The sequence below is a fragment of the Apteryx mantelli genome, chromosome 4 (genome assembly GCF_036417845.1).
Source record: "Apteryx mantelli isolate bAptMan1 chromosome 4, bAptMan1.hap1, whole genome shotgun sequence".
NCBI classification, from domain to species: Eukaryota; Metazoa; Chordata; class Aves; order Apterygiformes; family Apterygidae; genus Apteryx; species Apteryx mantelli.
The window spans coordinates 47,737,242-47,758,885 of record NC_089981.1 but is presented as its reverse complement, the minus strand read 5'-3'; the positions used below and the strand labels follow the sequence as shown (position 1 = coordinate 47,758,885).

The following is a 21,644-nucleotide window of genomic DNA, read 5'->3' as shown; positions in this document are numbered from 1 at the left end:
TGCATCTTCTCAATCCCTTCTACTTACAAACCTGCTTACACCTGTGTATCCTGTGACAGGCCAGGCACAGCTGCCCTTACTAATTCCCTGCTAACCAAGGGGGGATTGATGCACCATCTTCTTACGTCTACATTTTATACACAAGGGGATCTTGGTCCGGTCAGCTGTTGTCCTCATGCCAAGAACAGAGGAGCGAGGGCAGAGGTGACAGCCAGCTTGTTCAAAAGCGGCCTCCAGTTCTGAGCCTCTCAACTCTGAATTCCAGCATCTACTTTTCACTTGAGGAGAGTCGGGGCAAACAGCTGTAACCTCAAGGCATCATGGTTCTGCATGCGGACCACACTACAAAGAACAGCAAACCCTCAAGGAAAGCGGGATGAACCTGGGTAGCAAACACTCATCTTGTTAAAGCAAGCAAGGAGGGACTCCTGCACATATTAGCGCTAAAGAGGGGTCTTTGCTTTTATTTTGTACCACACAGAAATCCTGCTGCTGGTGAGAGGCCGTCAAAGAACTGTCTGCCCAATAACCAATATTCTTCCTGCATCAGCCTCACTAAAGTATGGGAAGGAAGGGGCATTCGCACACCCACAAATGCAGTCCAGATGCTCCAGACCAGTGGGGTGTGTGTGAAAGTGAATTCATAACCATAGACATAACTGTAGGTCCTGGAGGCTTTGTTAGTGTATGGACATGCTAGTGCTGAAGAGCACCGTGGAGGCTGCGCAGGGGCAAACTAGGGGCAAAGAACTTTCCAGTTACCTGAAATGCTGCAGAGGCTGTTTGCGCTGGGGAGCAGCCTATAAGAGCAGAAGGTCAGTGAGAAGGAGAGTTGGTTTCCTCTTGGTCAGAGATGGTACCCAGATGGTACATGCCGCCTCCAAACCCTTCCGGGGTAGAAGAATTTAGTTTCAAAACGAAGATGGAAGACACCAAAATGGCAGTCACCTGTCACAGGCCTCCAGCTTCCGAAAGAGACCCAAGACAGATGTCAAAGGTGCATGGCTGAGGCAACAGCAGGCAATACAAAATTCAAATGTACAGGAACAACTATGGATTTATACGGTGGTATAGTGATGTCTTTTGGGTCGCTAGTCAAAAGGGCAAACAGACAAAGTACTGAGCTTGGGTTTAGAAAGAGTGCTACAATCCTTCTGCTACCATGTTCCCAAATGGTAATAACTAATTTAGATCCCACCATTGCTAATTATGGACAAGCTTGACCTCCCCACCTTTTTACATTGCATTTATGGACTCAAATCTGGCCTTTTGATCAGTTATTGCAAAGGCCCCTTGTAACTTTTCATAGTCAACTATCCTGAGCTTCTTTGTACCATCATCTGCTTTTCCAGGAACATAATACGCTGAAAAACAAAGGTCCCCAGCACATTGTCATGTGACTCTGTTGATAACTTCTTTCCATTGTAAACTTGACTGGATATTCCTTACTGTTATGTTCCTTTCTGTTCTAGGAAATAATCTTCCTCCTTAAAATAAGTAGCCATGGTATAAGAGGCCTTGGTGAAGGGCTTCATCAGAAGTTTTCAAAAATGCATTATCTGACAACAATCACCCATTTTTGTTCATTCCTGTGAGATTTGATCTTCCTCGGGGGGGGGGGGGGGGGGATGATCTCTTCTCCAGTCCATCATTCACCCTTACGAATAATTTTCTCTTCCATTGTATTTTCTTCTGCCAGGTCTGCAAGTCAAACTTGCTCATCTGTAGATTTTCTTTAAAAAGAACATGCATCAAGTGTGTTATCTTCCATTTTATAGATAAAGTGGTGATAATAGTGATACATGGTGATTTGTTACAGGCACTTATACCTATTTCTTCTAAAAGGCGTCTCCTTTGACACTTCATTTGGGGACAGTTCTTCAGACTTGTCACCATAAAGTCAGCTGGGTTGGAGAATTTCTCTACAAGGAAAGAGAGGGGGTCGGGGAGCTCTGAGGGGGAAAAGAGTGAAGGGAAGGTGGTTTTATGTGGACTTAAATCTTCCTTCAGGTTTTTTCTTCTTTTACACCATTATGACATATTAACCCCTTTGACTTGATAAGCAGCCTTCCTGCTAAAGCAGCATGGGGTGGGGGGGCTTTTTAGTATGTTTCCTGCATTTAGCAAGATGGCCTCTAAAAATCCTTTTTTTTTTTCTTTTTTTTTTTTTTTACCGCCACTGTTACAGGCACTAACAGGTCCTGCATACTGCTCAAGACCAAATCAAGGGATTAATCTCCTCCTCTGGGTTGTCCAATTACTTGAACCAAGAAACAGACATTTATGTTGCCAAAAATTCTGCCCCAGCAAGTAGGTTTTTTCATTTGCTGAGGTACAGTGCTGCATGTCGCGAACAGCACAACTCCTCTTCCTCCCTCCCTCTCTCCCTTTCCCTTCCTGCAATAAACTTCCAAAGCCAGTTTCTAGTTGACCTTGATTGGTTTATTTTAGTTTTACACTTTGTCCCTCACATACAGTTATTTAAGAGTCCTGTACTGTTAGATTTCTACAAAAATATCAATTTTTCAAAAGCAGAAAAGAGGGAAAGATATATTTTAATATATAAAAGGAAAAAAGCTAAATCTGACATTTCATTATATTCTTAAAAACATTCCAGTCTATTTACAGATGTGTAAAAAACAAAGAAAATCTCCACGTTTCTTGGTCTAGTGAGAATGTGCTCCTTGCAGGGGTTTCTCCTCTGCTCTCCTGATTCTAAAACCTTTTCACTACTCATCACATACTCTTGCATTATTGCCTCAAAGTCAGCATACATCATTTTTAAAAGGTTTGTTCCAAACCAATGGGAGGATGAGGGAAGTGGAGAAAGGGGAAGTCAGCATTTAAATTCATAGCAAAATATTAAGCTGCAGACATGAGATGGTGGAACAACTAAAACTAATGAGCATTTCAAACATGCTTTGTTGCCAGGCAGAACCCATCACACATCCTTCTTGGAACAGCACCAACTAGTACTTTTTGCAGCTGAATTTGTGGTCTTAGTTAATTTAGTGATCATGTTCAGGAACCAAAAATTTCTGCTGTCACCTTTACAGTATTTTTACTGCAGCAAAAAGTCCTTATTGCCCAGTGCCATACAGTAAACACATTCAGGCATTCTCCATCACCATAATGGACAAAACATCCTCAAGACCACAGCGTGTATTTTAAATAATGTTTGCATGGTTTTCATGTTACAGCTTTCTCTGTTCTGAGAAGTGACAAAGTACACTTTCAAAAAGTACTCAGAAACTTATTAGCACACATTTTTGTAATTAAAATTAGCCATTCAGGACCATGAAGGATGGGGTGCAGAAAGAAAATTCAGTGATTAGGAATGTGAAAGGAATGATAGCATAGTCCTGGTTGCCCTTTCATACATAGCAGGAATGAAATCTATTGACAAAACAAACTGCCTTTGCAAAAAAAAGCAAAGCAACTTCAGCCTATTAGAAATACTCAGCAACGTTACTGAATTCATTTAGTTACTCCAGATTTCCAATGATTTAAAATGAGGTTAAAATCCTTTAATAATAATTAAAAAAGTGTCAACATATATTTACATGCTAGTTCCCTTTTCTAAGGCATTCAGCAACAGCTGTAAGATCCCGCATGGCTCTCATGCTGACCTATATTCTCTTTTCCAACTCATTAATACAGGACTTGTATCAAACTTTAAAAGAGTAAATATGCAAAAGGCAATAAAAGTTATATGCAACTGCTTTAAAACATTCCATTTAAAATAGTCAGGTGAAGACACCTTTTTTTATGTAGACTCTGGAGTAACTTTATGCATACCTAGTTTGAAGGGATTCTCTCTGCAGCATAATATAAAATCATAAAAAAGACAAGGAAACACCCAAAGCATGCATATCCCCTGGCAAACCTATCCTAGACACAGATCCCGAAGATGCAGCTTATTGAATAGGGCATACGGTTGCACTACGTGTACAGCTAACGCTGCTTCCTAATTATGGGAAAACATCACTCTCAGCACCTGCACAGCCTCCGTGCCAGAAAGATGAAACTCCCGCACTAGTGCATCACCAAAGAAGGGGAAGCTGGGAGGAAAACCCAGCTGCTGTTGCTGGAACAGTAAGATTGAGGATTACATTCCTAAGCAAAGCAAAATGCACCATCTATTTCCCAAATTTTGTATCATTTTCACAGCAATGTTTTTACCTTTTAGGAGCACTTAAGAAGCCCCTCAAGCGCACCATAACTTCTATTATTTACAAGCTTGATAGGAAAAGATTGTGTATACACTCATTAACAAATCATCTCTCCTAGGCTGAAAATTTCATTTGTCAAGGAAACTATGAAAACAAAAATTGTGTACAAAAATATAAATATCTTTACAGTCTGTAGGCCCTTCGCATCCAATAGCTGAACAGTGAAGAGTACCTACAGGTTATTGAGTAAGCAGTGGCAGAGAAGAATAAAAAATACATCTTGTGATTCAATACTGCCCTATTTCCCTGGTAATGAGCATTTTTGTTGACTTTTTTGCTATACACATCTTGTGCAAATGCAGTGAGAAACCTCTGAGTACCTTTCCTGAATTTGTAAAGAAATGGAAGGTCTGGAAAGATATACACATGTATTTTCATATATACATTCACATATACACCTCACTCATTAATTTTGTTACAACTGTCCTGAAAGGGTTCTGTATTTTTAAGAAGCAACACTTCCTATTAGCATATCCTAACCACCAAATACATCTTCAAGAATAAGGGGAGGAAAGAAAGAGAACTGTGAATACACTCAAGCTACTTCAGCACTGTATCTGAAGACTTAGCAATGGGGTGCTCAAATGTACTTCTGCTCTGAAATTTTCCCTTCTAGATGCCCCAAGCATCATCAAGGGAAAAGCTGTTTGTATAGAGGGGTGAGGGGAAAGCAGGGCTGTATTATTATTTTTCTTTTAAACCTAACATACTGTCCTAGCTCTAATTACAATGGAAAAGATCAGCATCTTCCCCATTTGTTGGGAGTTCTAGATATATATGAAAATCTTCTGTGTATAAGCTCCTAAAAAGAGCCTATACCAGAGAACTATGTAGCACCAAAGAACAGAAACTTTTCAGTTCAGCACTCTGCAAAATATCTGATTTCCCTTCCTCCACTCTAGGTAACAAGTGTGAGAGCAACTCCAATCTCATTTCTGCACATTCATCATGTTCTGCAAACAGAAGAAATAGCAAATGTGAACAATCTCATTTCTGCATAGATAACTTGCCTAGTACAAAAACAAGTAACCCAGATTTTTCCTCAACCACAGACAGCTGCCTCTCTGCTGGGAAAAATCTTTCTCTGTAGCCTGGGTTTCTCAGTCCTTTTACAAACTGTTTCTGTGAAGGACCCAATTTTGGAAGGATACCATGTGCCCAGCAATGGTTATATATCATCTTCCTTGTTTTGTGAAGGGGAAGGAAAGTACCCAGAATGCAACAGTGAGGTAAAAATATGTCAACATGATTAAAGTTTCATAGCACTTATTTCTCAATTTGGGGCCTGCCCTCAGGAACAGAGTGCTGATGCCATATAGAAAACAAGTGTTGCGGACAAGGGAGGTTGCAGAACTCAGACACTGGTTCACACTGCTCCAGATTTTCTTTCCAGTCTTTGAAAATAATATATGCATTTATTTGCCTGCTGAATTTGAAGGCAAGGTCCCAGTATTATTCAATTTTGTAACCACAGGTGCTAAAGTGGGCATTACTTTGTTATCCTGTCCTTCTTGAACAGTTGCAGATAATGAAGTTTTTACCCCAGTGGGTGCCAATTTTGCAACTACAGGTGCCAGTAAGGGCATCACTTTAGTACTCTGCCCTTCTGAGTCCACTGGCAGATTTGCCACTTTTAAGCCAAGTGGTGCCAGTTTGGGCATGGGCCTCCACAAAGTGTCAGCATTACTAGCTTCTGGGTTAGTCTTCATCTGCAAAACTGGTGGAGTCACACTAGTGGTCTCCACCAAGGATGTTACAGTTTTGCCACTTCCACCACTAGTTACAGACAGATTGGGAAGTGGGTCCTTCATTTCAGCACCTATTACTATCTTTAGAACATCTGCTTCAGATGAAGGTTCCCCAGAGTTCTTGTCCCCATCAGTAAGGTCATCATCTTCCAGGTGCAGAAGGAGAGGACTTATAGAGCCACCACCCTCTGGAACTTCAGAAAGGTCCTTAAAACTGCCTCCCAAATGGCCAAACTGGAAGGAAGAACCATCTGCAGCAGTGAGATCACTGGCTGTTCCCCGGCGAGCTTCTGAATCTCCATGAGAGAAGTCCGAGTTTAGAGTACTGGGTAGTTCTGACATGCCTGAAGCATCTTCGTTCAACTGCTGATTGAGGAAGGCAATCTCATTGAGCAGTGAAGTGAGGGTTTCATCAGTGTCATCGCTCTCCTCGATGCTGCTCAGTAACTCACCCGCATCCAGTTCTGCTTCCTCCATTGCAGAAGCTACTTTTCTCAATTCCATTTCTATTCTGGAATCTTTAATCTGCAGCTTGCGAAATGGCAATTCCTTTGTTTTTAATCTTTCCCCTCCAGGATCACTGTCTTTCTTCCTGGCTTGGCTTCCTACAAACTCACCAACGCAGAGCTTTTTACTAAAGGAGTCTGGAGGTTCTTTTGTACACGACACATTCCGGAGCTGTGGAAAGCCATCTTTATTTTCAAAGAAAACTTTTGTGGGACCTGTGGTACTTCTGCTATCTCCGCCACTGTCTCCAGGACATGGCTTGGCTTTTTCTTCAGAAAGGATGCTATCACTTTTCCTACTCTCAGGAGGTGTGACTGCCAGGGATTTCTCAGAAACCTGAGTACCTGCAGCTGCCATTACATTAGAACTTTTGTTTTTGTTCAGGTTTAGACTCATACTTCCTTCAGCAGCCAGTGATGTTACATTAACAATCTTTGGCATCATGAACGAATCTTCAATTTCTGCAAAACCAAACACAGCAAAATCCATCAGGATCCATGTTAACTGCAAGATAATTCCTAATTGAAGATAATTTGATCACTTTCAGATCTTCCCCAAGTAAGCTGCTAATCACAATTTAAACTACTTATACAATTTTGGCCAAGCGAAGTCTTGAAATATTAACAGCTTAACTTTCAACTTGTAGAAGAAAAAGAATAAGTTCTACATCTATTTTCACAGAACCACTTGCCCAGTCTCTTCTCTCAGCACGCTGGCAAAAATGCAAATAACTGTAATGCATGTAATTCTTATGGTGATGCACAAGATAAATAGAATGGGAATTTTCTCCCTCACTGTTTTTTCACACTTTACTTACACACTTTTATTTTGAAATACTACTTCTGTGCATAATACTACAGATGCTTTTCAGGGACTACGTGACTACTTACTTTTAGCCTCCAAGCAGTTTCCTAAATACAACACTCAGATTTTTCCCAGCCCAGCATCTGAAGCAAACTTCTTTTTCTTGAGGATTCATTATGCCCAAATTATTACACTGAACCACAAAATTAATGGCTTCCTTTTAACACAGCAGATTGCAAGAAGCACACTATTGTCAGGAACCACCCTACACCTACACCCAGCATACAGTTCTCAGTCCTGAAAAACATTTCTGCTCTCACGAGCAGCCTCCAATAGGCAGCAGAGAGAGGGTATGGGAAGGGGTTGTGTTGGAGCAAGATGCTGGGGGAAACAGGCAAGGGTCTTCAGCACTCCCACTGCCACCTGGTACTGTAGCCTCCCCAGTGAGATGCATTACACCAGGAACACATTTCAGCCCCTGCTTATTCTTACTTTGCTGAGGGCAAGGAGAATTTAGGCAAAGGAAAGTTCTTATCTATACCCCCCTAAAGTCCCCTCTAATCTGTTCAAAACATTTAATAGTGATTTTCTTTGAAAAACCAGACAGTAATACCTATCATTACTTCCTGGTGAGAAAAACAATTAAGGTTCATCTTTGCAGGGATAATGTTCCCTGCATACAAGCAAAACGATGCACAAAAAAGGAGCCTACCTGAATTGGGCTCTGCAGCTGTTACTACTGTTGAGGGCACTGGGTTTCCAGCAACAGTTGACAGTGTAATGGGAATGGTGGAGTTAGTAAGGATTCCTTTTACTTGGACAGGAACTGTTGATCCTGGCAGCTGAATCATCACAGAAGCAATACCTTATCCAAGAAAAGGGGAGGGGGGGCAGGGGGGAAACAAGACCCTTTCAGATACTCAGTCAAGTCTGAAAAATAAAAGCCCTGCACTTCTGTGTAGGACTTTACACTGTAATATCATCTGAAAGTGGTAAAAAATAGAGATATAGATCGATTAGGTGACTAAGATGACTTCCCTGCATTCTTCCTGTTGCATTAACTTTTCTGGGAGTTCCTGTCTCCCTAGTTCGGGTAAAATGAAAATTTAACAGATTTTACTTACCTGTTGACAAACTGACAGTTTGAGTTAATTATACCAAATATATCAGTGTCAGATCCTATCTCATTCAGATAAGTTGTAAAGAATGAAATCCAAAACAAACATGAAGTAAAATGCTGCTTTGTAAACAGATGTGCACATCAAGGAATGCCACCATATTGATTATCATCTTTCAATTAGTATGTTATCACATGATCATACCTGGCTGTGTTGTCATGGTAGTGGTGGCAGCTCGAGGCTTTAATTCAGCTTGCAAGAGTGTGGAAGGAACAGCTGCTACCTGCCCTGGTACCAATGGACTCTTCAGTGTAAGCACCTGCCCCTGTGGAGTCATCACTAGGCTTGCAGCAGTTAGTGTAAGGGAAGATGAGGTGTCCTCTGCAAAAAAGAAATACACAAATCAGAATAATTTATTCTGACATAGCATCTGTGATAGCGATATCCTACAGTCCAAAGAACAGTGTTAAATACAGGTGTGGAAGGAACTCCAGCTAAAAGGTCTACAAGCCCTAGATTAGAAAGTTGCTGCAGAAGCTAGACAGGTTCCAGGAGCCTTAAGTAGGTGGCTAGAACGAGTCTGCATGAAATCCTTGTCCAGTCAAACACAATCCTAACCCTCCAGAGTGGCACCCCATCAAAGATCATAGCAGTCTTGGTGAATTCCAAAGTGACTTTGTTCAGTCCAAAGAATAGAAGTGTTCTCACCACATGCAAATCCTGATGTCTAACTTCTCCTGGACTAGACAAAAATGAGGCTTGGGAAACAGAAACGATAGGTTGCTTTATAAAAGCCCAAGACCACTTCAAGTGAAGCTCTGTGACCAAGGCAAGAAACATCACCAGATCCTTATGGAGTATTACAGTGGTCCTACTACCATGAAAGTTTGGACTTCTCCATTCTTTGCTCCTTCTCTTTAGGTTTCTGGTGGGAAAGTCTCCATAAATACCGAATACATCCCACAAATTCTCTGCAGCTCCAGAAAATGATCAAATGTCCAATAATTCTGCAGTTAAAACTATGAGCAAGTCTTCTACCTTGAGAGCTAGCTTACCTGGGGAGAGGTCTTTCAAAAACTTAATCTAGTCTACCAACTTCATGATTTTGGGGGTGGAGCTTCTACTTGTAAGTCAGTGGGAAAAAAACTGCCTTTGATTCACAGAAATTACTGCAAGATTGCAGTGAAACTCCATAGGACTGCAAGACAACTTCATAAGGAACTTATTTCCCATCATTCTGAAACACAAAGTCATGTTCATCTGAACATCTCAAACATGCTGTTCTCATATTCATTGAAAACAAATGGTTTCCACACCTACTGGATGGACACTTCCTGCTCCTGTACTGAATTCTGCTTCAAGAAAGATGGACTCCACAAGCAGGGCCCTCCCATGCAGTCCTGAAATGTCTGTTTCCCCTTTGTGAAATGTGCATCTTTTTTGGCCCACCTGTAGCATGGCCTCCTTTTCTGGCAAGTATCAATGGCTTGCCTCTTCTGTTTGTAACAGCCATTTGGCCCAGCTCTCTGGACGGAGCAGAAGATCCTTCTTGCTGCGTGCTAGCAGTTGAGCTTACAACAGATTCCTCTGGCTCAGCTTGTTTCTTCTTTTTTTGTGCTTCTACTGCTTTTTGTTTGGCATAAATGTATTCTAGCTTCTTCAGGACAACCTCTTCTGTTTTCCCTATAGAAAAATCAACACAGAGTCAATCAGTTTTCAAACTCACTTTCCAAAACTAGAGCGCTGAAGACTGAACTAAAAATCTATCCAGTTGACACCATCCAACTACTTTACAATCAATAAAATCCCTCAAAGTAAATAGCATATCTAAGAACAGAGGAAAATGATTATGTATTTTTTCTAAGATTTTTTTTTTTCTTCAGAAATGTCCACACATTTTAAAACCTACCTGCAACTTTGATGAACAGAACTCAGCTTGGACAAACACTAGCTGTTGCTGAGCAGGTACCTTTTGAAAATTTCTACAACTGTGAAAAAAACTCATGTCTTTTGTAATAGTATATATATATGACTACATGGCTAGATGTTATTTTTACCTTGTATTAAATTACTTAGGCTGATGGACCTTATTACTTAAGGACATTTAGAGGTAAGTTCACATACAGTCTATGATTATTCAGTATGCTATGATTTTCAAATTAAACAACAGGATTTTATAAATCATTTTCTGTAGATGCACACAATATGATCAAAATTCAACTAACTATCCTGACTTGTTTCCTACTTAATATTTATGCTATAACATCAAAGTCTATCTTTAACTAATCCTCTTGAGAGGTTCCCCCTGGCCCCAACAGTTTTGAGGTATTTCACACAGAAATGCAGAAGATCAGAAAAACTACTTAGCAAAGTTGTTCTTTGCTTTCATCCCCTGCCCAAATGCCTAACACACATTTCTGGAGTAAAATGAGGATCCACTAAAACAAAGTATTTACAAAATACCTCAAATATACATCAACTGATTCATCTAAATATACAAGTTTTAAGTATCTTTCATTTCTACTTTACAGCTGGGTCTCCTGTTTCTACTCCTAGACAATAAAGAGATCACAGAAAGAGTAATTTAAGGCTTTATGTTTGTTCACACACATTTTCGGCACTGGCTGGACATGTGCTGCAGGTTTCCCACATATCCAAATGAGACAGAAAGACCCAAGAATTGGGTCATGGATTTGATCTGAAATGCCCAGATGAATAACAGCTCAGAATATACTGCAATTTTGTTCTATGGACAGAGCTGCATTCTCCATCTAGCAGACATTACTATCATTACTTTTCAGAAAAGTAGTACAGGGATAGTCATTTGCAAAGTTGACAAAAGAGTCAGGAATCTGGTACTAATCAAAGACAGTTGTGCATATGTGTGAAGCACGCAGCAGAAAAGCTGTTTCAAGAAGTCACCAGGGACACAATGAAGTGACTTATTCTTCCCACTAAAACATTCCCAATACAGAGGAACCCAAGTCTATGCTTGCAAGCACAGATCTTTCTACCTTTCCTTTAGGTATAAAAGGAAAATAAAAGCAGCAGTTCCATCAGCATGATGAGCATATCACTGATTCAGAGCTCGACATGTCTTTGCTTGGCATCAAGAGCCTAGATTTTATGTGAACACTAACAACTCTCCCAGAACCACAGAGGGCTACTCTAACTCCCTCCCACCCCTGCAAGCCTTTTTTTTTTTCCCCATTATTCCAGCTAGCCTCTCTCTCAAAAAAAAGTCTCACCTGAAAGTGTGGATACTTTACGAATCAGAACATCCTGTTTGCGAGTCAGTAAATTCTTCTGTCCAATAAGTTTATCTGCCTGATCAGTCAATCCTTGGATTTCTTCATATGCCTACAAAAGCATCAGGGGACTGATTTATGGACCAACAATACACAAAGTTACAGCAAAATAGTTTTCCTTCCCAGAAGACTTTACAGAATTTTTTACAGACAGTTTCATCACCTTGAGAAACTAGGAGACAGAAAGGATGTGAAGTACAGCGTAATGCCAGTTTTCCCTAAATACAAACTGAAAAGGGATAAACAGTTTGTTCTGCCTTCCTCCAAAGTTAGCCATTTTTAAGAGAAAAACATTTATCCCACAATTTCAAGGTATAGTTGGCAAGCATTATTATTTATCTACAACTTATGTTTTGCTCCTGTTATTTACATCTTTACAATTAAGTATTTTATGTCAGTATAATACTTAATAAAATGCTATCTTCTCCTGCATTAAAAAAGTTAAGATTTGTATTCAACATATTTCAAAACTGCCTGGATGTACAAAGCAAAATACCTAGGGAACTAGGACAACTTTCCGTGGTTAAATTCACAAAGGGAACAAGGAGAGGGCTAATCTGAACTGTGTCACTAAACTGTATCATTAAGATTGAGCTATTGAGAATACAGATACTTTCACATATTGCTTTGTTCTACAGAGTCCTGCAAAGGTGTCAGAAGTTCTCTTTCTGTATCACTTAGGACTCAAAGACTACTTGATTACTCTCTCCAAATTAAAGCATTCTGCTCCACAGAGCTGAGGCTTCAAAATACTTACTTGTTTGAGAATATAGCATTTGGAGACTTTGGGAAGACTGTGCAACCCCAGAGCTCTCTTTAACTTTTCAAAGAGATCTCTCATTTCATTACGCCGCCGGCGTTCATTTGCTGTGTGGGTCTGGCGGTAATGAGCAAAGGCTTCTGCCTCAGTCTTCTGCTTTCTGTTCCAGAATTGAGGTTTCTGCTGGAGAAGAAACCATATTGGCCAGTTTAAACAAAAATGCAACTCAACAGCAAACATTATTCAGAGGCATGCCTGATTTACAAGGTTTCTACAGACATCTTCTTAGATGCTCCAGGACACAGAGAACATCAGTATTTCATATCACGTTATTCAACTATTATGTCTTCATGAATGCTCAATCTCAGAAGCACAAGCAAGAAGCATGAAATATGGTGAAAGCGACCAACATAGTAACATCCTCCCTGAAGGAAAAGACCATGAGCAGCCCTTTCTGTTCATAAGCATTCCATTTTTCCACATATGGAAACATGTTACATAGACACTCTGCAATACAAGGCTACTTAGGTAAGCCACAGTATTACAGCAAAATCACATGTGTTTGAGCCCAATGATTTTAATTGTCAAAAAAGCCTAGCAACAAATGAAACAATTGCATCAAATATAGGTCATTTGAATCTTTCCCTGGAGTTAAACCTATTTCATTTCTGTTTTGTTTCATAGATACATATGGATAAGGGCCAACAGACATTGTAGATAAGAATATGAAAGAAGCCATTAATATTGATCACCCCAGACATTTACCAAAAAAAAGGAAGCGTTAAAGATGGGCTTTGGTTTTTTTTGTGTATTTGTTTAAACTTCCATGAAGATCGATAGGTAATATGCATAATTGTCAATGTCTACACATTAGAAGGTTTGTTATTTCATCATTACTCTTACAGGTTTTGTATTGTTATGTTATTTATTTTATGCCAAAGTAATACTTAAGAAATGTTAATGTATTTTTTAGATCATTTTTGGTCTGCTCCAAGCCCCAATGAGATCAGTGGAAAGACTCCTCAGCTCCAGTGATACTGCTTCTGTGCCTGCTGGCCTTAGGAGGAATCTGAAGGCTGACACGTTCCTGAAACCTGGCTCTTGATATCCATTTTGCCTTTGTAGGCAGCCTGAGTTCAGGATGACTACAACAGTGTCTGCTCTTGTGTTGGGCAATGTTCGGTCCTTTTACGAAGGGCCCCATGCCATCTTCTCTGCCTGACATCAGTCATATGGCATAACCTCAATGGCAGACAGAAGAATACATGGAGAAGGCAAGGGCAGGCAAAGCATTATGGAACTCATCTTTACTCAGGCAAAAGCACATGTACCATTTTTTTTCATTATGCAAGGCAAACACCAGGTTCACATCCCACCTCAAAGCCCACTGCCCCAGCAGGTAGCTCTGAACGTGATATTGAGTATGTGACTGATGGTTAGTATCATGGACAGCTAGTGAAACTGGCCGCAGTGTCACCCTAAAATACAGCATCAACTTCAGAAAGATTGCAATGAGTTTTGGTTTGAAAGGTTTCTCAGTTGTCTTTAACTTGTCTAAGTACATATTATTTAAACTATTCTTTTCAGAAATCCTTTGCCCAGTGCTGCAGTCTGTATAATCCTACATACTTAAACATACGAAAACAATTCTCAGTCATTCATTATTTTACTTGTGCTGCCAAAATTATATACACCAAGAACAGAAAACCTAAGAAAATTTAGTAGTAAATAAAAGGCGGATATTCTTCCTATTCATAAAGTTGAATCAAACCCACTGATGCCGGTGGCAGTCCCTTCTTTAATGAGATGTGGACTCAGCCCCTTCCCCCAATATACACATTTGGTCTCTTGCATTTATTCATAAATACATGAAAGGTATATAAATTGCATCAGAGTCTCGCCTGAGATGAAAGTTTATCTTTAAAATGGAAGTGCAATACCAAAAGGAAAGAGGAGAGCAAACATATACCTTCGTAGGTTTTTCAGATAATTTTTCATCCGAGGAATTACGAGCATGGTATCTGGAAGAAAGGCAAAAAGTTTTTCCCAACACTACTCATCTCATGCACACTATTCTCATTAACTATATTCCAACAGCCTAGAATTACTCCTTATATCCCTTGAAATTAACTTTTCCTTCCTAATGAAAGCAGGATACTGTTGAGCTTTCTCAAGAAAGTGAACTCTATCTTCAATGCCATCATCCTAGAAAAAATTCAGCTGTTCTACAAGCTGTAAAATTATCCCACAGTGCAGAAAACAAGCTACTTCTCTATATGCCAAAGAGAGCAAATTCAGTCAGTGACTATGAACTGCAGAGAGTATTTCTTTCTGATTTTGGTTAAGGTTTTTGGTTGTTTTTCTAAAAATATAGATTAAATACAGATGGCAGAGCACTCCCTCCCCCACCAAGAACAACCAACCAAGCCCCCTCACATTTATTACTACCCTAATCTAAACTATGAACTAGAAATCTAAACTAAACAGCTTCCTCATAGCATTTCTAATGAGCTTCAAGAAAACAAAGAAAAGGAACAACATACACATTTGAAAGAATTATTTTACAAAACACGACACCTATTTTCCTCTTCTTGTTGAAAGATTTCAGCAATTTATAGAGACCAGTAAAGTCACTGTCTAAGGTTAAAAGTCAAGCTGTATCTTTGAAGGGGGAAAAAAAATGAAACAGAGATATATAATACCACCAAACAGATTCTTTGAAGTTTCTACAAAAAAAATTCTTCAAAGAGGAAGAACTAAGGACCCAGCTTTCCCATTCTTTTGTTTGGTACAAACAACAGAGAAACATCCATGCCCATCTTCACATACCTTAGGCAAACAATGCTTTTACTTTGCATTCTGTCATTATAAATGCAAGGGCAGCAGCAACAACAACAAAAAAAAACACACGGGGGGGGGGCAGGGCGGAAGAAAAAGCCAAGCTATCCAACCATGGCAGACTATAATGCAAATAAAAAAAACTTTCTTCACTGGGTCAATGGTCCCAAAGTTAAAGTTCTCATTTACAGAATCAGGCATTAAGTCTGTACTGCTCCTGCCTAAAAATAATAAATCTACCAGCAAGTATAAACAAAACAGAAGCTTGCAAAATCATGTTTAAAACCAAGGTGACCCCACTCATTTTTAGGATGCAGGAAGGGAGGCGATTCACTCAGAAGTGTTTTACATTACAAGACACACATCCTAGTGGACAAGTTAATTAAATGGAGGGAAAAAATTAAAATAAAAAACAAAAAGGCTAAGACACCTTTAATCTATTGTTATTCTGACAACTGAGTCCTCACAGACACTGGGATGCCCCAGTGCTCAGGAAGACCTAACAAAAGCCTTGCTTTATCTTACCATTACATTAAACCTGTTGTTTAATGGGTTCATTCAATGTCAGCTCATCATTAAAATACAAAACTGTAGCGCTCTCCAAGGATGCTTACTTCTGTTTGGAAGGTCGGATATTAGCAGCTGTGGCCTTCAGACGGGCAATGTTAATCTTCTCTGAAAGCTCCTCCACGGTCTCAATGTCCACCTGCTCGTCATCCTCACTGTATTCACACGCATCCTGGAACAGTTTTTGTTTCGTTTTTTAAAATGAGTATCTACTTAGCAATAGCGCTCAGGCCAAAACATTTTGTTTCACTTCAGACTCAAAGAGATTACATCATAACATTAAGAACCAGCATCTCTGGCTACACTGGCCAATAAACAACCCTAAGCAGGTGGTTATCCTCTAGGAATTTCTCCCACTAGCAACTTCTACAAAATGGATTTTGGTAAGGGCAAAACCTCTCTCTGCCGTTTAAGCTTTTACTATGGATCAAATAAAACCTTCACAGGGCAGAGCTTTCCTGCCTACATTTTCCAATAAGCTACAGTTAAACTGCCCTTACAACCTACTACTTTAGACTCTTGCTAACTAACATTTTGACATGAGCTGAAATAGTATCAACATGGTAACAGTCTCTTATACCAAAGAAAGCAAGAGTCACAGCATCATACAACTGGGCTTTGTCAGGCCATATAGAAGACTGCTTACATGATAAAGAGTATAATTTTGGCTCTTTCAAAAAATCTGTGCTAAAATTATTTGAAGTATTTAAGATATTCTGAAAAGCACTTGTTTTTCTATGCCCTCCGACCAAGAAAATTTGCTAATCATCTGTGAAGACAGGGATGAAGAACCACTGCAGTGCTGTAGCAACTGCAGCAGTTAATTACCAACCTTGCATCCATTTACAGTACCAGATTCTGCTCTCCTCCCCCCAACCCCAAACAAGCCTTATTCAAGCAATTTTTAGAAGGTTTTAATCTTATAATCACTAGTCTACTTACAGAATGCAGAACTCTTTCCCCTCCTGAAGTAAGAAAAAGCAATTATACCTTCATTCTGTACTCCATTTCACCCAGTTCCCTGAACTACCCAGTCTTGCCCTCCTCCTATTCTTCTCTTCTGTCCTTCCTTCCTTCTCCTTGTCCTTTTTTCCTTTCTTTTTGGTGAGCTGCAACCACCTTCTTCTCTGAACTGAATACTTACCTGAAATTGATGCAAACAGTTAATCACAAAAACCACTAAGTTCAGAACAGAAAGAAAAAGGCAATATGCAATTCTGTATCAGTGGAAGGCTTCTAATAAAGGCTTTTCATGGTACTCATTATTTTACATTAACTGCAATTCACTGAAGATATCGCACAGTAGCGTTGCTGTTTTAAGAAGCTCTTATTAAAAAGGTGAAACTGTTGCACTGACTCAGCTGGCCACAGATGAGGCCACATACAGCACTAATTAACAAAAACAATATGCAACAAGAGCAGCCTAAATTATCATACAAGCATTAGTAACAAGTAGTTAATGATGCACATTTCCAACTACCAATCATGAAACTTGCATCTGCGAAATTTGCAGCTACGTTAATTTAAAAGGGACTCAATTTATAACAGGCATCTAAATCTTAGTTAATAATTTCCTTTTTGACAGAGCAAAAAGATGTCTCAATCTAGTGTTTGCTGTAATATTTGGCTTTTTCACCCAACCTTTTCTTAAGCCAAGCCTTCTTCCCCCTACCCCTCAACCCATAACTCACAGCAGGGGTAACTGTAATTCAAGCAACAACATAAAAACTCGCTACCTTAGTTACCGACACCACATTAGAGTGATTACAGTTGTGAATAATTCTGCCAGAGAAAAGAAAATCATCTCTAACACTGTCTCCCATGGCTGTGTGATAGAGGCTATAGAAAAGACAGAAACTAGAAACAGTTTGAAAAAGTAATAAAGTCTGTCCTCCTTTACTAAAGTGGCACTGGGAGGGGGGAAATATACATAAAATATATATATATATACACACACATTTTGTGTCTGTGTGTGGGCACATTACCGTAGAATCTTCCAATCTTTGAAGAGGAAGGAAACTATATAACATCCACTGCTATAATACCACTCAAATGTTCCCAAGTCATCTTCACCTTTCACTAACAATGTCATGAGGAGCCCTGCAAAAGTGTTGGTAGTATAGACTCCATACAAGAAAGAGGTATAAAATTTTAAATCACTCACTTTTGGAGAAGCTGACAACTTTACCTGTATGACCAAGTATCACAAATTACTGCTGAAATAAAAAGGTGATACTCAGCTATAGCTGTTTTAGACCTGAATGGAAAAGCATCCTTGCTTCTACAAGTTGCCATGCACACTCCCTAGTTATCTCTAGGCTGGCAAAAAGTCATATCTTTTCAAACAGAAATAGAGAGGAGCAAGGACGGTGACCTTAGGTGGGAACTTACTAGCCTTAGAGAATAATCTCACCCTTTCTTTCAAAGATATATTTCCATGTGCTGACTTTAAAGACACCATTCTTCTCTGCCCAGGAAAGCAGCTTTGATCTCTGGTGGCTTCTGTATTTGGAAAGGAGATAAACAAGTTATTCTATTACTACTCACTACTGAGGTTTCTTGCATCTCTCTTCAGAGCAGCTATGAGTCTGCTTAATGCCCTGACAGTTTCTGTTATGAGTCTACCACGAGCAGTTTGGAGGTAAACCAAATTGTCTTCTGACTTTGGAAATAATGTACTGGCACTGGCAGAAGCCTGAGGAAGTAGACTGTTTCTTTGCGGCTGAAAGCCCATAAAATTTGTTCCGTCTTGTAAATATCCTCCTACAAATTAGCGCTGGAACCAGGTAGAGCACAGAGAAAAAGAACAGCAGGAGAATGAAAGTCAGAAGACACCACATGCCTGGGATGTTGGTGAGGTCCAACCAAATATCACTTGCAGTCTAGATCCAGAACAAATATACCATGGCTACTGAATTGCCAACTGAATTAAGACTTCATTGCATTTCAGCTAAGTATTTCAACAACTTTCAAACATTGCCTATGAAGAGTATGCAGCTTTGTTCCATGTCTGGCAAATGGTTCTATATGCTTACAGAAACTTTTATGATTTGCTATATAAAAATCACACTTGAAGAACAGCATTTATCCAGTCAGCAATTTTTCCCACCAACTCCCCCTCACATTTGCTTTACTTGTTAGTCCTTGTCATTACCTAGTTTTAATAAACAGAAGCAGCTTTTTTGATGCTTTTTTTTTTAATCAAGTCATTTCATTTTTAGGAAGACAGATGCATCCAAGTTGCTTTTAAGTTATTCTGTAGTAAGCCACAGCTACATGTTCAGCTTCCGCACTGAAAAATAGAGATTGACCCATTTGCACAAAGTCACAAAGGCAAGGAAACCAAAAATGCAACAGAAACTGTCCAGATTCTCTGAAGCTTAACTGCTATGCCAGAGCTCACACATTCTTTAAAAAAGGATGTACTGTAGGACCCAGAGTACTGAAATACCAAAAATTCCTCAGATGAGGAAAGGGACAGAAGCTTGAATTTGAAATTAAGTTCTACTAAAAGAGAGGAAGGGAGGGAAAGCAAAGCAAAAGGAGTTGGGAGATAATGAACTGTACTATCTCCACAGCAGCAGACCTTCTCCTGAGCTTCACCAGGAGATGTGAACAGGTAGCATAGCTGCTCTGTAGCATCTTCTTAATCCTCCCCAGGGTCTGACGAGAGAAGGCAGAGCTCACCATCACAAAACCAGAGGAAATAACTGGTTGAATAAAAATTATTCAAACAAAAATCCTATTCAAATTACAGAACTACTAAATAGATACATATCATTATGCTGAAAATGTATTAAATGTGCCAGAGGTGCAAAGTTACATAATTTAACAGATAGTTGTTTTATTTCATGATACATAAAGCACTTCTCATTTCTTCCAGCTCTCCTAGGTCATCCATAAACTCTCTGGTTGCCAGAAACCTTCTGATATTTCCCGTAGCTTTTCCATTTTATATAGTATCACTGTAATTCTACATGCAAGAGATGACTATAGCTTCTCTTGAGCAGGCCGAACTGCACTGTCTAAACTACCTTTAGACACCGTTATGCTGCAGGGAAGGGGGAGTACAGAAGGGTTTAAAAGATGCTAGGATCCAGAGAGTGAGAAAAACAGAAAATGACTTCTACTAGAAATACTATCATGGTAAAGCTTTTGAGTCCCTGACAAGTTATACAAGGCTAACTCAAGGGTTTATAGTTATCCAGGTAGATATGTTCTCACGGCAGAACTTTTAAAGTGATTATCATACTAGAAATACAGATCCCCAAAATCAGTGAGAGATGGTACCTTTTTCATTAAAGACCGGAAGCAGGGGTGGGGGGTTTCAAGTTAAAAAAACCCCTCCACTGTCCACCAAGAAATTCACATCTTTAAGTTTACAAGTTCTGCATATGATGAGTGTAAAGCAAAAACACTACTTTTTTCTTTCTTGCCTTTAACAACAAAGGGAAAAATGCTTCAGGATGGGAAATCTTTCCTTTCTTTGTCTTTTCCTGACTTTCTGGTAGAAGGAAAAATATCACAATAATGAAGAAACTCAGAAGTCTACTTCTTATTAAGTTCTGACATAAGAATAGTTCTACCTACGTAAGTACTATCAACCCTTTCTAAGTCGAACCCTATTGATAGCCTAGCATAACTCCAGGGGTTTCTACAGCCTGAAAAAGCTTGCTGAAACCCTGCCTTTCTAACATCAGTCCTTCCACCAGTCCTGTAGTTATGAAACTTCTAAATGCCTCTGAGTTTGTAGGAATAAAATACCTTAAGGAACGAGGAACGCAGACACAAAAAGGAACAATCCCACGCTACAAGGGAAGTTTTACTGTTGTTACAGAACTGTTAGCACTTTTCCCTCACTGCACTTCATGGCTGTTTCTAAGCACTCTCTTCTCACCTTTACCTGTCTGTTTCTGGCAGCCCATACCCCTATTGCTGGTCCCTGAAGAATCAGTCACCTTTTGGCAGAGGGTCCCCAGTGACAGTGATCAAAAAGAAAAGGGGAGATGACAATGGATGACTTCAGAAATTACCCAAACAAATGCCTCATTTCTGCATCTTGCTACTTTGTCTAGAAATCTCACACATGCTCTGTTACAAAAGCTCAGAACATACTAGAGATTAAGTTTAATGAAAAGTGTAAAACATATGTTTTGTGGACTATTTAAGTTTTAACAATGTTATAATCATTCATAATAGTTCTGCACCATTTTAATGTTTAGCTCAGAAGAAGAAGGGCTGAAAAACAAAGTTTTAACAGCATTTAAAGTAAAGCATCTTACCAGACAGAGAAGCTGTATTTAGACTAGTAAATTAACCAGGGCCAGGGGACTGAAACTCTATCTATAGCATTAAATACTAAAACAATCCATGGCATGGTTTTGGCTTAAGCCAGCAAGCTCTCATGTGAACGATTCACAGACATAGTTTGTGACTAACCCCATGCCAAACAGCCATTCCCAACTGGCATTTTGTATGCAATCATCCTGCCTTGGAGAACAAGTTTAATATCAGGGGCCAGGCCATGGCAGTTCAATTTGTTCAGATAGGCAAATGTGAGCAAATATAGCCAGAGAGGTTTGTTCATATCGCCCAACCCAGGATGCTCAACTTTCCTAGACTTCTGTTATTGATGTAATTCAGGGAAGGAAATGCAAAAGGACAAAGTTAGCATTTGAAGGAGCTTCTCCTCTTCTTGAGTTGAGAAGGAGCTTACAGAGTTTTGTAAGTACATAAAGTTAGTACAAGGTAAAAAGTTCATC

The 21,644-nt window shown here is 39.6% G+C and overlaps 1 protein-coding gene across 9 annotated transcripts in view; it reads right to left on the bottom strand.

Moving 5' to 3' along the window:
* Nucleotides 1-617: 617 nt before the first annotated feature.
* The window catches only part of MGA (MAX dimerization protein MGA), a 66,459-nt gene continuing 45,432 nt past the window's right edge, over nt 618-21,644 (bottom strand). For 6 of the 9 annotated variants that reach the window (XM_067296463.1, XM_067296462.1, XM_067296467.1 and 3 more), the window contains 8 exons: nt 15,930-16,054; nt 14,447-14,498; nt 12,475-12,660; nt 11,658-11,769; nt 9,859-10,092; nt 8,614-8,790; nt 8,004-8,156; nt 2,539-6,948 (listed from right to left, as the gene is read on the bottom strand). In XM_067296463.1, coding sequence (XP_067152564.1) covers nt 5,648-6,948; nt 8,004-8,156; nt 8,614-8,790; nt 9,859-10,092; nt 11,658-11,769; nt 12,475-12,660; nt 14,447-14,498; nt 15,930-16,054 — 2,340 coding nt within the window. In that variant the 3' untranslated portion in view covers nt 2,539-5,647. Of the gene's footprint in view, nt 888-2,538; nt 6,949-8,003; nt 8,157-8,613; nt 8,791-9,858; nt 10,093-11,657; nt 11,770-12,474; nt 12,661-14,446; nt 14,499-15,929; nt 16,055-21,644 lie in introns of those variants that run through there. The other 3 variants (XM_067296469.1, XM_067296465.1, XM_067296466.1) reach the window with 3 other exon arrangements.